Raw genomic sequence first — 18588 nt, 5'->3', positions numbered from 1 at the left:
ATAGCTTTGTTACAATATATTTCCTTTCAGATACTCATCATCTTTCCAAGCTTCAGGGAAAATCAATTTCCATAAAGAATATGATGCCACCTTATTCTCTGCTATCCAGTTTACATGCTGAATCAGAATCAGGTTTATTATCACTGACTTTTATAGCATGAAATTTGTTGTTCTGCAGAAACAGTACAGTACAAAGACATAAAATTGCTATAAATTACAATAATAAATAGTGCAGAAAGAATAATGAGGTAGTGTTCGTGGGTTCATGGACTGTTCAGAGATTTGATGGTGGAGGAGAAGAGCCTGTTTCTGAATTATTGAGCAGGAGTCTTTAAACTTCTGTACTTCCACCCTGGTGGCAGTAATGAGAGGAGAGCATGACCTGGACGGAGAGGGTCTGTAGTGATGGGTGCCGACTTCTTCAGGCGCTGCCTCTTAAAGATATCCTCAGTGGTGTGGAGAACTGTGCCTGTGATGGAGCTGGCCGATGCTGCCTCTTGCGATCCTCTGTGTTATTCTTTATCCTTCATCGGAACCCAATGGAAGTGTGGATCTTGTTTCACTGAAACTACCACATAGAGACACATCATCAGATATGTGATTCCAAAATCTTGTGCGGCCTCAAACTCTCCCTAAAAGTCTATGACCTCGATGTTCTGCCATTGATTCAAAGTAAATTGATTATCAAAGTACATGTACTATCCTGGGATTCATTTTCTTGCAGGCATTTACAAGGAAATTAAGAAATCCAAGTCAAGTCAATTTTATTGTCATTTAACTATATACACGTATACCATCTCCAGACCAGGGTGTAATGAGACTGTAGTACACATAACACATGTATAACACACAATAACTTAGATAAAATCTACAAATGAATTATGCATAAATAAACAAAGTAAAGTGCATAATTAAATATTGTTAAGTATAGAACAGATTAACCGGTGACATGTTGAATGCAATGCGGCAACGAGTTCAGAACCCTAATGGCCTGAGGGAAGAAATTATTTCCCATTCTGACGATCCTTGTTTTTATGCATCAGTTGGGATCCTTGATAATACTAAGGGCCCTGCTCATGCAGCGCTCCTGATAAATGTCCCTGATGGATAGTAGGGAAACCCCTATGATCCTCTCAGCTGTTCTCACTATCCTTTGTAGGGATTTCTGGTCCGATGCTCGATTGCTCCTATACCAGATGGGGATGCAGCTTGTCAGGATGCTCTCAATGGTATTCCTGTAAAATACCATTAAGATTCAACAGAATTTTGAAAAAAAAACTACACAGCACAAAGACTGACAAACATCCATAGTGCAAAAGACAAATAATAAATAAAAAAGTAAATAAATACTGAGAACATGAAGAGTTCTTGAATGTGAGTCACTTCCTTGGTTTGTTCTTTTGATCAATGTTCCCTCTAATTTTATTTAAAGCTGCCTGGACTAACCACGGCCCTGAGCTGGAAGCTTTTATCCAGCCTGAAAACTGCAGAGTGCTTTAACAAAAGATTATATAAAAGAGAGTACTAGCTGCACAGTGGCAAAGGCTATGTGAGCAGGAGCATTTCAGTTACCGTACGCACTGTGCTTGTGATGCTGGTGATGCCCTGTCTGAATTGCTGTGTGTGTAACCTTGATATCTGGAGGAAAGTCTGGAGATTTGGTCATGACAGCAACCAACTTTAAATTCAGTTAGTAAGCTGGATGCTTGCTTGATAAAGCAGGTTACCAGTAAAACCACCAGATTGCGCTTTGAAGAGGAAATACAGCAAACTGTTTGTAACTTCAAACTTTTCGAAGTATTTAACTCTTAAGTATCCTCTGAAATGGTCTAGCATGGTACACAGTTCAAGGACAATTATGCTTTAAGGTGATCGATGGAAAGTCCAGGAGCGATGCCAGATATTTTTTTTATATAATGAGACTGGTAGGTACATGGAATCCACTGCCAGGGGTGGTGCTATGGGCAGATACATTAGGGGCATTTAAGGGACTCTTAGATAGGCATATGGATAAAAGAAAAATGGAGGGTTATGTAGGAAGGAAGTATTAGATTGATCTTGGAACACATAAAAAGTTGGCATAAAACTGTGGGCCAAAGGGCTTCTTCTGTGCTGTAATGTTCAATGTTCTCCATTCTATGTTCTATGGAGGAAAAGGAAATAGAACCCTCAATCCAGGTAAAGGAATGAATGACTGAATGAGTTTTGTTTTTTCATTTCAATTGCATATCCTCCTCAAGTGGTTATGGGTGATGCACCAAAGGAGCTGTAAGGCACTCTTTCCTTCCTCTAGCCTGCAGGTCACCCTTGGGCAAGGTGTAGCCCCTGCTTAGCCTCCCCTCTTCCAATCAGGGTCAAGTGAAGCCATGGGGGCAGGTGGTGGATGAGCAGCTGGTGCATATCACAAGTCCTGTTTATGTGACCATTAATGTCAGGCAGACAATTCCTGAAGATTATTGATAATGGCAGGGGTCACCCAGCTTGTAAAGAGACCGCCCAGAGGAAGGCAATGGAAAACTACTTTCGCAAAAAATGATTGCCAGGAACAATCATGCAAAGACCACGAGTGACCATGTCATACAACACAGCACATCATGAATGAACTTCAAGTAGCTGAACTTGCCAAGTGACACAAACCAGAGAAAATCTTCAAATGCTGGAAATCCAAAACAACACACATAAAATACTGTTGTAACTCAACAGGCCAGGCAGCATCTATGGATACCAGTGAAGTCAATATTTCAGACAGAGACTTGATGAAGGGTCTGGGGTAGAAATGTCAACTGCTGCCTGGCCTGCTGAATTGCTCCAGCACTTTGTGTGTGTGTGTGTGTGTGTGTGTGTGTGTTGCCATGAAGTAAGCTGCATGTTTCTTCTGTCTGTGAGCTCACATGAACATTCGCTTCTGAAATATATATGTAATATATTTTAGTTATAATATTATAACAATTATAATATATAATGTATTTAAAGTGGAGGGTGATGTGATCTTGATTAGTAAGGGAGAAGGCTGGGGAATGTAGTTGAGAGGGATAAGAAGTCAGAATCAGCCATGCTGCAATGACAGAACAGACTCAATGGGCTGAATGGCCTAATTCTGCTTCTATGTCTAATGGCCTAATGAAATCTTTAGTTTCTATTTTCTAATTGTACCAATTCTCTTTCCTTTGCCCAGAGCAAAGGGGGATTATCTGTTCTGCATGCAGTACAAATCATTTTAATCTAGCTGTCTCCATAGCTTGTATTACGATGATTAATGAAAGTGCAAGTTCTTCATTGTATCTGTATCGCACCATACTTGTGCTAATGACAATATGCTCCATTGATTTAACCTGGTGATCTCTACTTTAACAATAAAGAACAGAGGGACTCAGGAGCACAAGTATGTACTGAACTTTATTGAAAGCGGCTTCACAGGTAGACAGGATGGTGGAAAATGTATGTAGATGTTTTAGAGAATGCTCAGAGCTGACTTGCCAGGATGCCGCCTGATTTAGAGAGCTTGTCTTGTGAGGAGAGGCTGAGCAAGCCAGGGCTTGTCTCTTTGAGGAGGAGGAGGAGGATGAGATGTGTACAAGATGATTCGAGGAATAGATCAAATGGACAGCCAGAGTCTTTTTCTCAGGGTGGAAGTGGCTAATTTTAAAGTGATTGCTGGAAGGTATAAGGGGATGTCAGAGGTAGGTTTTTTTTATACAGAGTAGTGGGTGTGTGGAATGCCCTAACAAGGGTGATGGCAGAGGCATTTAGAAACTTTTATATTAGGCACATGGATGAAAGAAAGGTGGAGTGCTACGTGGGAGGGAAAGGTCAGACTATACTTCGAGTAGTTTGAAAAGTCGGCAGGAGATTGTGGGCTGAAGGGCCTCTACTGTGCTGTAATGGTCAATGTTCTATAAAGCAGGTAAGCAGTCTGATGCAGGGTAGTGTGATGTTTTGAGTCCGAGAGGCTGAGAGCTAGAGGGGATGAGAATGAAATATCAAATTGCTGGTGTTCATTTATACTACTTCCTAAAAGTCACCAAACTGGGAATATTAGAGATCCAAAATAAAAATTGAAAGATTTAGAAAAGCAGGCTGCATGCTTACAAAGAGAAAAGGAGTCAACGCGAGTCCTTTTCAGTCACACAAAGGGTTCTTCGACCTGAAACAAGTTCAAGTTTATTGTCATTTAATTGTATACATGTCTACCACTAAACAAAACAATGTTCCTCCAGCTCAAGGTGCTCAACGTAGTACACCACACATAAAAGGTAATATTACCACAAGTAGATTCGAAAATAATAACACGTATCCCAGAAGATTGACATTTAGCTTAAGATGCATTGATGACACAAGTTAAGAAGTAAACAGTCATGAGGCCTGGGTGGTGGTAGGAGTTCAGTAGTTCCACGGTCTAGGGAAAAGAAGTGTTGGCTCTGTTTCTCTTCGCACAGTTGTGGACTCATCAGCTGAGTATTTTCTGTTTTTCTCATCCTTGTGTCTTGTTTGGAAGATCAAACATGACCTGAAAGCTGCTGTTATTGCTCAATTTACTTATTATTTGGATATTTCCATTTAAAAAATAACGGCGATTAGAGTTCGAGGGGTGGAGCTAAAATATTGGATGACTTTGTGAGGGAATACTGCTGCTATTTCATTTGTAGTAGACTAAAGGAGCAATCAGTCCCTCTACTTGCTTATTTTGGGTCAGTTGATTTCTTCAGTTCTGCTTCAGAGACTGCACAATTTTTCCTGTAACTCATCGCAGATAACACTTCCGTTACTGTGAAGGAAGTCAACCAACTCCTCTGATCTGAAATATTGTTTCCGAGTCTGCAGCTCTTCATCTCCAGCTTTAGGCTTGGTATCTTTTCTTGAGAGGCAGGAGTTTAAACAAACTTCAGGACGATGATACGACGAAAAGCTTCGAATGCTTCAGAAAAAGAGAAATGCGTAAAACCCAAGGTACGTTTGAAACAGAAGTTTTGTACAATATCCTAGCAGGCAGAAGGGCAAACATGAGGGAGAAGAAACACTCAGTGTTTCAGGAACAGCTTCTTCCCCTCAGCCATCAGATTTCTGAATGGACAATGAAACTGTGAACACTTCCTCATTATTTTTCTCTCTTTTTGCACTGCTTAATTAATTTATTGTTATAAATACATATTTCTTTTTGGTGTTTTTAGCTTTGTATGTATTGTACTGTGCTGCTGCTGCAAAACAACAAAATTATTGACTTATGTCAGTGAAGTTAAACTTGATTCTGATCTTCACTGTGAGATAGTACATAAGGTTGTCTAATTGGGAGCACGGTGAACGCAGGATGTGGATAGTTCAGAGAACATACCTGAAAATGTGAATTATGGTACACCACAAGGCTGTTGCTAAGTCTGGTCAAGTGAGATTTTGTGAAAGGCAGAACTTAAGAGGAACTCTGATTGTTTGGGATTCCTTGTATTGAGCAGGTCTAGAATATAAGAGATTTAGATTGCTGAGGTTTTATAAGGTCAGACTGCACATGGAATATTATGGGCAGATTTGGGCCCCTTCTCTGAGAAAAGATGTGCTGGCATTGGAGAGGGTACAGAGGAGGCTCATGAGAATGATTCTGAGAATGCTTATCATACGAGGACAGTTTGAGAGCCCTGGGTCTGTACTTGCTGGAGATTAGAAGAATGAAGCCTATCTAACGTTGAAAGGCTTAGATAGAGTGGATGTGAAGAGGATGTTTCCTATAGTGGGAGAGTCTCTGACCACAGGAAACTGCCTCAGAATAGAAGGACATCCTTTTAGAACCAAGATGAGGTAGAATTTTTTTCAGCCAGCAGGTGGTGAACCTGTGGAATACAGATGGCTGTGGAGGACAAGTCATTGAGTATAATTAAAGTGTAAGTTGATAGGTTCGTGATTGTTCAGTGTATGGGAAGAAGGCAGGAGAATGGAGTTGAGCAGAATAATACATCAGCTGTGATAGAATGATGGAGCACACCAGATGCGCCAAAAGGCCTAATTTTACTCTTATATCTTACATTGAGATCAAACAGGTAGATGTTTAGATACTGGGATAAAATAGGAAGGGATTCATTCCAAGGATTGAATCCACTGGAAAGATTCTAATACATATGTATGGTGTTTAGTTTACCCGGGAAGAATTCAGTCTGCTGGGATTTGAGGAAGATTTAATTTTAAATCTGAATCAGAATCAGATTTATTATCACTGCATGTACTCAGTGGCCACTTTATTAGGTGCACCTGTACACCTGCTTGTTAATACAAATATCGAATCAGCCAATCACGTGTCAGCATCTCAATACCTAGAAGGATGTTGGCATGTTCAAGCGGTTCAGTTGATGTTCAGACTAAATGTCAGAGTGGGGAAGAAATGTGATCTAAATGGCTTTGACGGTGGAATGATTGTTGGTGCCAGACGGGGTGGTTTGTGTACCTCAGAAGCTACCTGTCTCCTGAGATTTTCATGCACAACAGTCTCTAGAGTTTACAGAGAGTGGTGCGAAAAACAAAAAAAAACAAACAAAAAAAAAACAGTTCTGTGGGCAAAAACGTCTTGTTAATGAGAGGTCAGAGGAGATTGGCCAGACTGATTCAAGCTGACAGTAACTCAAATAGCCATGTGTTACAACAGTAGTGTGCAGAAGAGCATCTCTGCATGCACAACACGTTGATCCTTGAAGTGGACAGGCTACAGCCGCAGAAACCATGAACATACACTCTGTGCCCACTTTTAGGAGGCACAGGAGGTACCTAATAAAGTGGCCACTGAGTGTTTACTGTGAAATTTATTGTTTTGTAGGAAGAAACTAATCCAGTGTGACTCTGCTGTGGGCAAAGTTTTAGCTTATTGGCACTGTAAATTGGGAAGGGAGTTGTGCCTCTAAAAATCCTTGATGATCAGGGAATTCTGAAACATGAAGGGACTTTGACAAATAGGGTGACCCAGTGGAAAAGGCTTTAGTTCACTGGGATGAGAGAAGCTTAACAGAGGATTTCCAGTGGTTCAGTGCGTGTGGGTGGCATGTGGAGTGTGGTGGAAGTACAGTCAGCAGGCATGGTAACCGCCACCACCGAGCACATCTACAAGAGTGCTCTCGCAGGAAAGCAGCGCCCGGCAGGAAAGTGAGTGAACTACACGTGGAATATCGAGGATCAAGCCGGCAGTATTCAGCTTAGTTCAGTTCAGCCCTGTGCTGCCAGCCAAAGCAGGCCGCAAGGCCATTCTTCGTCAAAGTGCCTCAGTCCGCATCGATCGCCCTGATCAAACCGCACCAAAGCAGCAAAAAACAGAGTAACCAGAATCTAAAAAACGTGTAACATGAACCTCAAAATCTCCCAAAATGACACCACATCCTGGCAACGTGAATCCCACGAGTCCTGCACTTACCCCAACAGCAACTAGCAAGAGGGAGGTGTAAAATGTGAAACATCCAGTGCAAAGAGTGTGTATTTATCAAAGTAAAAGTCAATTTATTATCAAAATAAATACGTAGACCACCATAGACGACCTTGAGATTAATTTTCTGTGGGCATCTACGAGAAAATAAAGAAATATCCAATAGAATTTGAAAAAACAATGCTTAAAGAGAATGTGCAAAAGACAACAAATTATGTCAAAGCATAATTAATACTGAGGACATGAGTTGTAGAGTCCTTGAAAGCAAGTATGTAGTTTGTGGAATCAGCTCAGAGTTGAAGTCAATGAAATTACCCATGTGAACCTGATGATGTGGAACCTAAGGCTCTTATACATTCTTCCCGATGGTAGTGTTAAGACAGACAGATGGACAGGCAGACAGACAGACGTACTTTATTGATCCCGAGGGAAATTGGGTTTCGTTACAGTCGCACCAACCAAGAAAAGTGTAGAAATATAGCAATATAAAACCATAAATAATTAAATAATAATAAGTTAATTATGCCAAGTGGAAATAAGTCCAAGACCAGCCTATTGGCTCAGGGTGTCTGACACTCCGAGGGAGGAGTTGTAAAGTTTGATGGCCACAGGCAGGAATGACTTCCAATGACGCTCAGTGTTACATCTCGGTGGAATGAGACTCTGGCTGAACGTACTCCTGTGCCTAACCAGTACATTATGGAGTGGATGGGAGACATTGTCCAAGATGGCATGCAACTTGGATAGCATCCTCTTTTCAGACACCACCGTTGGAGAGTGAAGAAGGGAGCATGGCCTGGATGGTGGGTGCTTCTTTCTTGTAGCAGCTCTCTTTGTAAATAGAATAGAACAGAACTTCATTGCCATTGCTCAGGACACCGAGACTGCAGTGCTGCTCCAGTCCATGCAAAACAGACATTTACGATATATGCAGGATGGCTTACTAAAATAAAGATTCCCATATTTACATGCAACAAGTGACTTTGATAGTCCATAACGCTCAAAGGCCATTGGCGAGCCGGGATGTAGCATTATTCAGCTGCAAAATAGTGCTCAGGAAGAAGATGTTTTTCTGTCTTACTGTATTGGTGAAGGTGTTTTTATATCTCCTACTAGGTGGCAGGAGATCGAAAAGACAATGACCAGGATGGGATGGGTCTTTAATGATGTTACAGGCATGCTGTAGGCATGGAGAGCTGTAGATTGACTTCAAGTCCAGTAGTTGAGTGTAAAGGTGCTCAACAGTGGGAAGGGCTTTGCCTGAGATGGGCTGGGCTATTGAAGCATGTTCCACTTGCCCTCTGACCATTATCCAGGTGGTCTGTATGGTTGTTTGGAGCTACAGTGTTTGGGATACATGATGGCTGGCTGTCGCATCTGAAGGCTCCAAATAAAAGTCCTCACTGTTCGCTTTCTTGCGAAATTTCCTTCCGTGGTATGAAAGACTTTGATGAAGCAATAGCTTTGGTATTTTTTTCCAGACAGAAGCTGTCTGTACAATTTAAGAGATCAGAACAAGGCTCCCTTGACCAATGCTTCCTTAATCCTTTTATGTTTCTTTCCGAGGGGTTTGTATCTCCATTATCTGCCACGGGGAGGATCGGATGAGCACAATAGTTTATACAGTTCACTACAAGGTTCGAGTGAATGTATAACTCCCTGGCAGGTGTTGAAATAGATTGCAGAATTTGAGCAATTTTGTATTGTCATGGCTCTGAACATTGTGTATGAATGTGTGTGTGTGTGTGTGTGTGTGTGTGTGTGTGTGTATGTGTGTATGTGTGTGTGTGTGTGTGTGTATGTGTGTATGTGTGCGCGCGCACCACCTGTTAAGCACTTACACACTCTAAATATTTAAACACTTGATGAGGCCATTTAGCTCTTTGTGCTGAGTTGATTTCCAACTACCCAGGAAAGTTCCCCTTTCAAATGTTTATCCAATCTTCTTTTGGATGTTCCTGTTGAATATGTTTCAACTGCTTACTCAGCCATCAAGCCCTAGATGAAAATTTTTTTCTCGTGCTCCTCTTCTACTTCTTCTTCTTCTACTTCTTCTTCTTCTTCAGCCAATTGGCTTTAAAATATTCAAAACGTGGAAACCTTAGAACCCACTACATTAGTTCATTACCCTACAACCATCAGGCTCCTGTCCAGCGAGGATATCTCCACTCGCCTCAAATCTACAACCTATCACTTTCACTTTCAAATCTTCTGCAACTTATATTCTTAGTATCATTTATTTTTATTTGCATAATTTGTTTTCCTTTGCACATTAGCTGTGTGCGCTAGTCATTGTCTATGTAAAACTTTTCATAAATTCTATTGCATTTCATTATTTTCCCATAAATTCATGCAAGGAAATATATCTCAGTGTAGGATATGGTTGGTGACCTGTATGTACTTTAATAATAAATAATACTTTGGTCATGACTTGACTATGATTTGGAAATCAGGTGCATTTATAGTCAACACACTTTAGGATGTGAGTAGAAGTGATTCACAAGGACCATTGACCACATCAACTAGGAGCACTGCCACAAGAAAGGAGTATCCTTTACAAGGACCCCCACCACCCAGGCCATAACGTCATTGAGAAGGAGGTTCAGGAGCCTCAAGTCCCACACCAACAAGTTCAAGAACAGTTATGTCCCTACAACTATCAGGCTCCTGAACCTTCATGGAAAACTTCACTCATCCCGACACTGAACTGATTTCACAACCTACAGACTGATTCTCAGGGACTCTACAAGTCATGTTCTCGGTATTATTTGTGTGTGTGTGTGTGTGTGTGTGTTTATTTGTATTTGCTCAGAGTGTCTTTTCTTTTACACATTGGTTATTTATCAGTCCTTGTGTGTAGTTTTTCATTGATTGTGTTGTATTTCTGTGTCATATTGTGAATGACTGCAAGAAAATAAATCTCAGGGTCATATACGGTGTCATGTATGTACTGTGATAATAAATTTACTTTGAACCTCGAAGACTATTGCTTGAAATGTAGGATTGTGGTCACAACGAGAGACCAGATGGGTTTGGATGCTCTCACGGGAATGTAAGAGGCTGAGGAGTGACCCTCAAAGGTTCATTTATTAACAAAGCACGTATCCATATACAACTCTGAAATTCACCTTCTCCAGACAGTCACGAAACAAAGAAAGAAAATGAAAGTCGTTCACAGAGAAACATCAAACCCATCCCCCATCCAAAAAAAGAACGGTATCCCGATCATCAAACCCCCCCCCCCCCGCAAAACTCTGCTCCCCCTGCACAGAACAGAACATGAACATCGGCCCCTCCCAAAAAACCCCTCCTCCCACAAAAAAACTAGTAGAACACAACAGAACATCAGCCCCCAAACCTCCTCCCTTCGCATAATGAAATGGAAAAGGAACGAGCAACAAAAGAACATTGTCTGAAACACTCCACAGTCCATAAACACAGAATCACAATACCATTACCAACATTCATCGAAAGAGAGGGACTCCACACGAGCCAGGGAGGCGCACCCGCCTGCCACAGCGAGCCACATGGCGATAGGCCGCTCACAGATTCCTTCTCCGGCAGTGATCAAAAGGAAGGCAGACAGCGCTAAACTCTAGCTCGCCTCTGCATTCACCTCAATCTCCATCTCCACTTCAATCGGCTCATGTCGCGTCTTGAAGTTTCTTCACATTGAGGTCGTCTGAGTACACGCTTGCTTTCTGGAATGTTCTCGGAGACAGCAAGGTGCTAGATCACTCAGTTGATCTCCAAACTGTAAATTACATGATCTAACAGTCCCAGAAACACATTGAAGAACAAAAGCAGAGGTAAAAGAACTAAATACATTTTCGTGGGTTATTTGAAAGATGTCAACCAAGGGTATATTGTACACTGGTGTCATTTTGACTTTGTGGATGTTTATAAAACTTTGAGGGCTTAGAAAGGGTAGATGGCCATTTTCTAAGGGTAAAGGAGTCCAAAGTGAGAGGGCATAGTTTTAAGGTGTGAGGGGAATGATTTAAAGGAGATCTGAGGGGCAAGTTGGGGGTGCCATGGTAACGTCACAATTAGCGTGAAGCTATTACTGCTTGGGGCATCATGGTTCGGAGTCCCATTCCGGCGTCCTCCTTCCCGTGTGCATGTGGGTTACCACCAAGATGCTCTGCCTTCCTCCCACAGTCCTACGACATACTGGTTAGCAGTTAACTGGTCATTGTAAATGTTTTTTACCATTAGGTTAGGGTTAAATAGGTGGGTCGCTGGGCCAGAAAGACCTGTTCCACGCTGTATCTCTAAATAATTGCGACATCTTAGCAGCGACTAAATGCACTGAAGTGCCAATTTTTATCTTCTCTATGGCTCTACGATTATAAATAAATAAACAAGCTTTTTTACACAGACACTGGGTGGATTGTAAAGCAAGCTGCCAGAAAAAGCTGTTGAGGTGGGTACAATCACAATGTTTATGAAGAATGTAAACAGGGACATGGACAGGAAAGGTACAGAGGGATGTTAGCCAATTGCAGGAAAGTGATATTAATTTAGACAGACATCTCAGTCAGCATGGACAAGTTGGGCTGAAGGGCCTATTTCAATGATGTACACCTCTATGACTCTAAAATGTATCTGAAATACTGACCCTCTTACTATGAGTACAGTTTCTCTCTATCAAGCTTCTTCAGATTCTAAGCACAAGAATTTATGATGCTGGAAATCTAAAGTAACACACAAAATGCTGCAGGAACCCAGCAGGTCAGGCAGCATCTATAGAGAGGAATAAACAATTGATATTTCAGGGCTAAAACCCTTCATCAGGACACCAGACACTTCACCAGAACCTATGTCAATCCTGATGAAATGTCTTGGCCCAGAAATATCAACTGATTATTCCTCTCCATAGACATTGCCAGACCTAGTATTTTGTGTTTGGCTCTGCCAAACAAAATGAACACATAAGTTTTTACAAAACCAACCAGATCAAAACCCTTTTCCTGTCAATTTGCAATCCACCCACAACATTCAGTTACCATGTTTGATCCTTTCAGTATTGGGACCTTCCATGATGTAATCAGATGCCATTTCACTATCTACATGTGGCATCTAATCTCAGATGTCACTAAGTCGCTTGCGGTACAGTCTAGGAAACATATAGAGACTGTACCTTTCCACAAGCATTGAACGAGGTCTTTGATGATTCATTAGCATCCTGCATCATGGTTGGACAGTTGGGAGAGCTGGGTATTGGTATAAGCTTATTTCGGTCACATACTGTACACCGAAATATGTTGAAAAGAAGCAGCAAATATTGCAAGTTCTCATTCAAGTTCAAGTTCAATTGTTATTCGACTCTACACATGAATACAGCCAAAGTAAACAGCGTTTCTCCAGTACCAAGGTGCAGAACACACCACCAACCTGGTGTGATGCAGAAAAATGTACAGTTATGAAAAAAATCCAGAGAGAAGTAATTTAGCCCAAGTTCCAGAGTGTCATGGCTAGAGTGACGGTGCATGGATTTTGTCCTGGAGTCATGTTCCTGCAAGAACAAGCACGCAGAACTTCCTCATCTCATGCAAGTGCAGCCACAGACAAATGCAGTCGAGCTTGTTTTCCACTGCAGATGCTGGAAATCCAGAGTAACACACACTAAATGCTGGAGGAACTCAGCAGGTCAGGAAGTATTTATGGAGAGGGCTAAGGAGCTAAAGTTTTGGGCTGAAAACCTTCATCAGGACTTGGCCCAAAATGTCGACTTTTTATTCTTCTTCTTGGATACTTCCTGACTTGCTGAGTTCCTCCAGCATTTCGCATGTGTTATACAGATCAGTGGTACACTGAGGTTGTGAAAGAAAAAGCTGATTGCAGAATATCAAAGTCAAAGTATGATTTATTATCAAATTAAGTAGGTGTCACCAGCTACCACCCTGAGATTCATTTTCTTACAGGCATTTACAGGAAAGTAAAGAAATACGATAGGATTTCTGGAAAATAATACACAAACAAAGACTGATAAACAACCAATGTGCAAAAGAAGATAAATTGTGCAAATACGAAATAAATAATACTGAGACCATGAGTTGTAGAGTCCTTAAAAGTTACTCTGTTGGTTGTGGAATCAGTTCAGTGTTGCAGTCTAGTGATGTAATTCACGCTGGTTCAGGAGCCCAATGGTAATAACTGTTCCTGAACCTGATGGTGTGGCAGCTAAGGATTTGTACCTCTTTCCTGGTGTTAGAAATGAGAAGAGAGCATGGCCTGGATAGTGGGGGTCCTTGATGATGGGTGCTGCTTTCCCCTGGCAGCACTCTATGTGAATGAGCTCAGTGATGGTCTGTGTCCACCACTTTCTGCAGTCTTCTCTGCTCCTTGGCATTGGTGTTTCCAAACCAGACCAAGCTGAGATACAACCAGTCAGGATCCTCTGCACCCTGCATCTTTAGAAGTTTATCCACAGTGATTTGACATCTGACCTACACAATAGTGTTGAATTTATAGAGCAAGTGCGGTGCAGGTGGGCAAATGAAGAACAAGGACCACAGTGAGGGAGACTTCATGTCTTTGTGTATGTGTCTTTCACTCAGGGGTCTGATAACAATGGATTAGATGCTGTCCTTGAGCCTGGTGTTTGTACCCACAAGCTTTTATAGCTTCTGCCCAATGGGAGAGAGAGAGACAGGAGAATGTCTGGGATAGGAATGAGAGAATGTCCATGGTGGGAACGAGAGAATATCCAAGGTAGGAATGAGAGAATGTCTGGGATGGGAACGAGAGGATGTCCGGGGTGGGAAGTGTCTTTGCTTATGTTGGCTGATTTCCCAAGATGCCGAGAAGTATAAACAGAGTCACTGGAGAAGAGGCTGGTTTCTCTGAAGCCTTGGGTTGCATTCACAATGCTCTGTGATTCCTTGCAGATTTGGCTGAGTCCTGACCTCTGGTACTGTATGGGTAGAGTTTGCACATTCCTTCTGTCACTGAATGACTGAGACCAGATAGGCTGAGGCTGAGCATCATCAATGGAAGTGCAAAGTCCCACACCTCTCACTAAGGGAGGAAGCTCAAACCTACATAGTGCACCAGAGAGCCTGCAGAAATTATACCTGTGGCATGTGGTGCGCAGTTCCAATAACCCAGCTCCATTCCTGACCTTGGATGCTGTCTGTGTGGAGTCTAGAACATAAAATATCACAGCTCTCTGCAGGCCCCTCAGCCCACAATGATGTGCTGACATTTAACCTACTCTGTGATCAATCTAACCCTGTCGTCCTGCGCAGCCCTCCATTCTTTTTAGTATCTATGTGTCTATGTTTCAGAGTTTCTTGAATGTCCATAATGTATCCGCCTCTACCACCACCCCGGTTGCGCACATTCCATGCACCTAACACCCTGCTTAAAAAAATTAACTCAGATATCCCCCCCCCCTTGTATTTTCCTCCAATCACCTTAAATTATGCCCTCTTGTATTATTAGTTTCTGCTCTGAGGAAATTGATCCAGTTGATCTATGCTTCATGCCATCTTGTACACCTCCATCAAGTCACCTCTCATCCCCCTTCAAAGAAGAAAAAACCTGGCTTGCTGAATGTATCCTTATTGTGGAGAATCTCTTATAAGGGTAGGTTCAGTAAGCTAGGGTTTACTTTTTCTCTTTGGAGCAAATCCAGGCAGGATCCTGGTAAATCTCCTCTATACCCTCATTAGGACAGGTGACCAAAAGCTTCTCCAGAGAGGGAAGTTTCAGGCAGAAACGGAAGTCAGTGGAGACTTTCCTTTGGGTTTGAAAAATCAGTGAGTGTGGTCACTGACGCTTGGGTGGTTGAATTCTGGGAAGATACAAGCAGTGGAAGATAAAGAGATTTCACAGGGTTGTAGGAGAGTTGTAGATCCTTAAAAGTGTTGCTGACCAGAGAGATCTTGGGATCCAAGTTCATAGCTCCTTGAAAGCCACACAGGTCAATAAGGTGATTAAGAAGGCTTATGGAATGTTTGCTTTTATTAGTTGAGGTATTGAGTTCAAAAGTCAGGAGGTTATGCTGCAACTTTATAAAACTCTGATTAGGCCATGTCTGGAGTGTTGCGTACAGTTCTGGTCACCCCGAAGGATGTTGAGGCTTTGGAGAGGGTGCAGAAGAGGTTTACCAGAATGCCGCCTGGTTTAGAGGCCATGTGCTATCATGAGAGGCTGGCTAAACTTGGGTTGTTTTCTCTGAGATGGCGGAGGCTGAAGGGAGATCTAATAGAGGTTCATAAGGTTTTGATGAGCATAGACAAAAGTGGACAGAGAGTATTTGTCTCCCAGGGTTGAAATGTCTAATACCAGAGGGCGTGTGTTGAAGGTGAGAGGGGGGTAGGTTCAGAGGGCAGGTGAGGAGTAAGTTTTTTACTCAGAGAGTCATGGATGCCTGGAATGCACTGCCTGGTATGGTGGTCGAGGCAAATACATTGAGGCTTTTAAGAGACATTTGGATACACACATGAATGTAAGGAAAATGGAGGTTGTGTAGGTAGGAGGAATTAGTGTTTGGGTGTCCATGATTTGTTTTTTAGCTAGTTCAGTACAACACTGTGGGCCAAATTACCTGTTCCTGTGCTATGTTCTATGTTCTAGAGAAGATAAAAGACATAACTATCTCTGCAATCTGCGGAACTAAATGGTTGATACGTAGATCTATGATGTATTCAATCATTTTCCGTATCTTTGGTTCTATCAGATAACTGAACTGCAGCCCCAGAATCCCCTACCTTTTCTGCATCCTCTTCCACTTTTCTTCCTGTTGAGATCAATTCTTGCCGCTTGCCTCATTGGTTGTGCCTCGAATGGCGTGACCAACCCTGCCATCCCAAATCCACTATCGCAGACTAGGGCAAGAGGTGAGGGAGGGTATGGACTGTCCCAGAAGTTCAAGGATGGGTGATTGGTTTGAGGGGAGAGAGGTGACTTTTACCATTTCAGTTGTCAAGGTGAAGCCAATGCCTAATTCAATTGGAAGACCATGCAATTCTTTGGTGAGAGGACCGATGGAGTATTGTGTGCAGTTCTGATCAGAAGGATGTCATTCAAGGATGAAAAGGACTCATATTGTGGGCTGAAGGGTCTGTTCTGTACTGTTCAATGTTCCATGTTCTGAGGAAGAGGGAGAAGATTACAAGAATAGATTACATGGACGTGAGATGCAGTCAGCCAGGAGTTTATTGAAAGAACAGACAAAAAGGGTCAGACTATTCCTGCTACTGACCTGTGTCTTCTCCTCCATAGGTTTCTACTTGTTAGTCAGTGATACACCACTGTGTGTCTGGGCATCAGACTTCCTAACCAATGACCAGGATGCACAACTGCCCCTCCCTTCCCTGCTTATGGACTGTTTGTCCTACTCCCATCAGGGAAGTGGCTATGTAGCATCTGCACCAGGAACAGTAGACTCAAAAGCAGTTACTTCACACCCCACACCACCAAGCCAACAGGCTGATCATCACCTCCACCCATTAACCCACCCCACCATCTCACCACCAATACATCCTCGTCAACCACACCTCTCCACAGCCCCTCAGCACCCTTCTTCCCTCCCCCATCCTCTGCCATCTTGAACTTGAAATCCGCACCTCATACCTGCACAGACGTAGTTACTGTGCCGCTGTGTTTCCATACACTCTGCTGCTACCTGGTAGGGTTCCTCTTGTCAAGAATCACTGTGTTGCGTTCTCATTTCCTGTTGTCACCTTATGTTCAGATTCTTAGTTCAGCAACTAGCATTGCTTTATGCCCAGTATACACAATGAATCTATGTATATAAGCTATGGCCTCAATCAGAATCAGAGTCAAGTTTAACAGAAGCAAAACACATAAAATGCTGGAGGAACTTAGCAGGCAAGGCAGCATCTATAGAAAAGAGTAAACAGTGTCCTGATCAAGGCCTGAAACGTTGACAGTCTACTCTTTTCCATAGATGCTGCCTGGCCTGCTGAGTTCCTCCAGCATTTAGGGTGGGTTGCTTGGATTTCCAGAATCTGCAGCCTTTCTCTTGTATGTGCCAGGTTTAATAACACTGGCAAATATCGTTATTTTTTTTTTTGGGGGGGGGAGCAGTACATTGGAATACACAATAATAAAAAGCTATAATTTATAAAATATATATAAAAATAAATAGCACAAAAGACGGCAAAACAAAAGGAAAGAAAAACAGAGTGAGGTAGTTCATTCACAAACAAGAGAAAACCTGCAGATGCTGGAAATCCAAGCAACATGCACAAAATGCTGGAGGGACTGAGCAGGCCAGGCAGCATCTATGGAAAAGAGTACAGTCGAAGTTTTGGGAGGAAACTCTTCAGCAGGACTGGGTCTCGGCCCAAAATATCGACTGTATTTTTTCTATAGATGCTACCTGGCCTGCTGAGTTCCTCTAGTATTTTGTATGTGTTGAGGAAGCTTATTGTCCATTCAGAAATCTGATGGCAGAAGCTAAGAAGCTGTTCCTGAAATAGCGGTGAGTGTCTAGAGTATGTCTTCAGGCTTTGAACAGTTACTTGAATATGGTTTTTATAGGGTTGTTTTTAGATTTTTGCAATCATATTTATGCTTATTTTGGTTCATATGCTCTAACTGATCCAAAGTAACAATTATTTCATTCTCCTTTACACTTGTGCACTGTAGAATGACAATAAACAATCCTGAATCTTGAATGGTTCAAAAAATTCTTCGCAAAAGACACAATGAAGAGAAGACTGAAAGGACATGTCTGATGTGGTCTGAAGCTAATGTGAAGCAGCTTTCCCCATATCCACTTGCACCCCTGTAGGTACACCTGCTTGTTAAAGCAAATGTCTAATCAGCCAATTACGAGCCATCAGCTCGATGCATAAAAGCATGTAGGCATGGTCAAGAGGTTCAGTTGTTGTTCAGCCCAAACATCAGAATGGGGAAGAAATGTGATCTAAGTGACTTTGATCGTGGAATGACTGTTGGTGCCAATGGGGTGGTTTGTGTATCTCAGAAACTGCTGATCTCCTGGAATTTTCCTGTATGAGTATCTTGTGTTTAAAAATAATGGTGCAAAAATCAAAATAGATCCAGTGGGTGGCACTTCTGTGGGTCTTTGATGGCAAATAGGCTGGTGAGCATCACGAGCAGCAGCCTCCCCACCATCAAGGACATATATACTGAAAGGTGTTGGAAAAGGGCCATATCCCTTTTCCATGAAAGATCCCACACACCCTGTTCATGGA

The 18588-nt window shown here is 42.2% G+C and overlaps 1 protein-coding gene across 2 annotated transcripts in view; it reads left to right on the top strand.

Moving 5' to 3' along the window:
• Window positions 1–18588, top strand: part of LOC132393555 (SAM domain-containing protein SAMSN-1-like) — a 133907-nt gene that overhangs the window by 54375 nt on the left and 60944 nt on the right. The window contains exon 1 of one of the 2 annotated variants that reach the window (XM_059968963.1): window positions 4596–4947. The exons of the other annotated variant lie outside the window; for it this stretch is intronic. Within the exon in view, the coding sequence (XP_059824946.1) occupies window positions 4891–4947 (57 nt within the window). The 5' untranslated portion in view covers window positions 4596–4890. Of the gene's footprint in view, window positions 1–4595; window positions 4948–18588 lie in introns of those variants that run through there. 2 annotated transcript variants of the gene reach the window in all.

The sequence above is a fragment of the Hypanus sabinus genome, chromosome 4 (genome assembly GCF_030144855.1).
Source record: "Hypanus sabinus isolate sHypSab1 chromosome 4, sHypSab1.hap1, whole genome shotgun sequence".
NCBI classification, from domain to species: Eukaryota; Metazoa; Chordata; class Chondrichthyes; order Myliobatiformes; family Dasyatidae; genus Hypanus; species Hypanus sabinus.
This window is presented reverse-complemented; position numbering and strand designations above follow the sequence as displayed.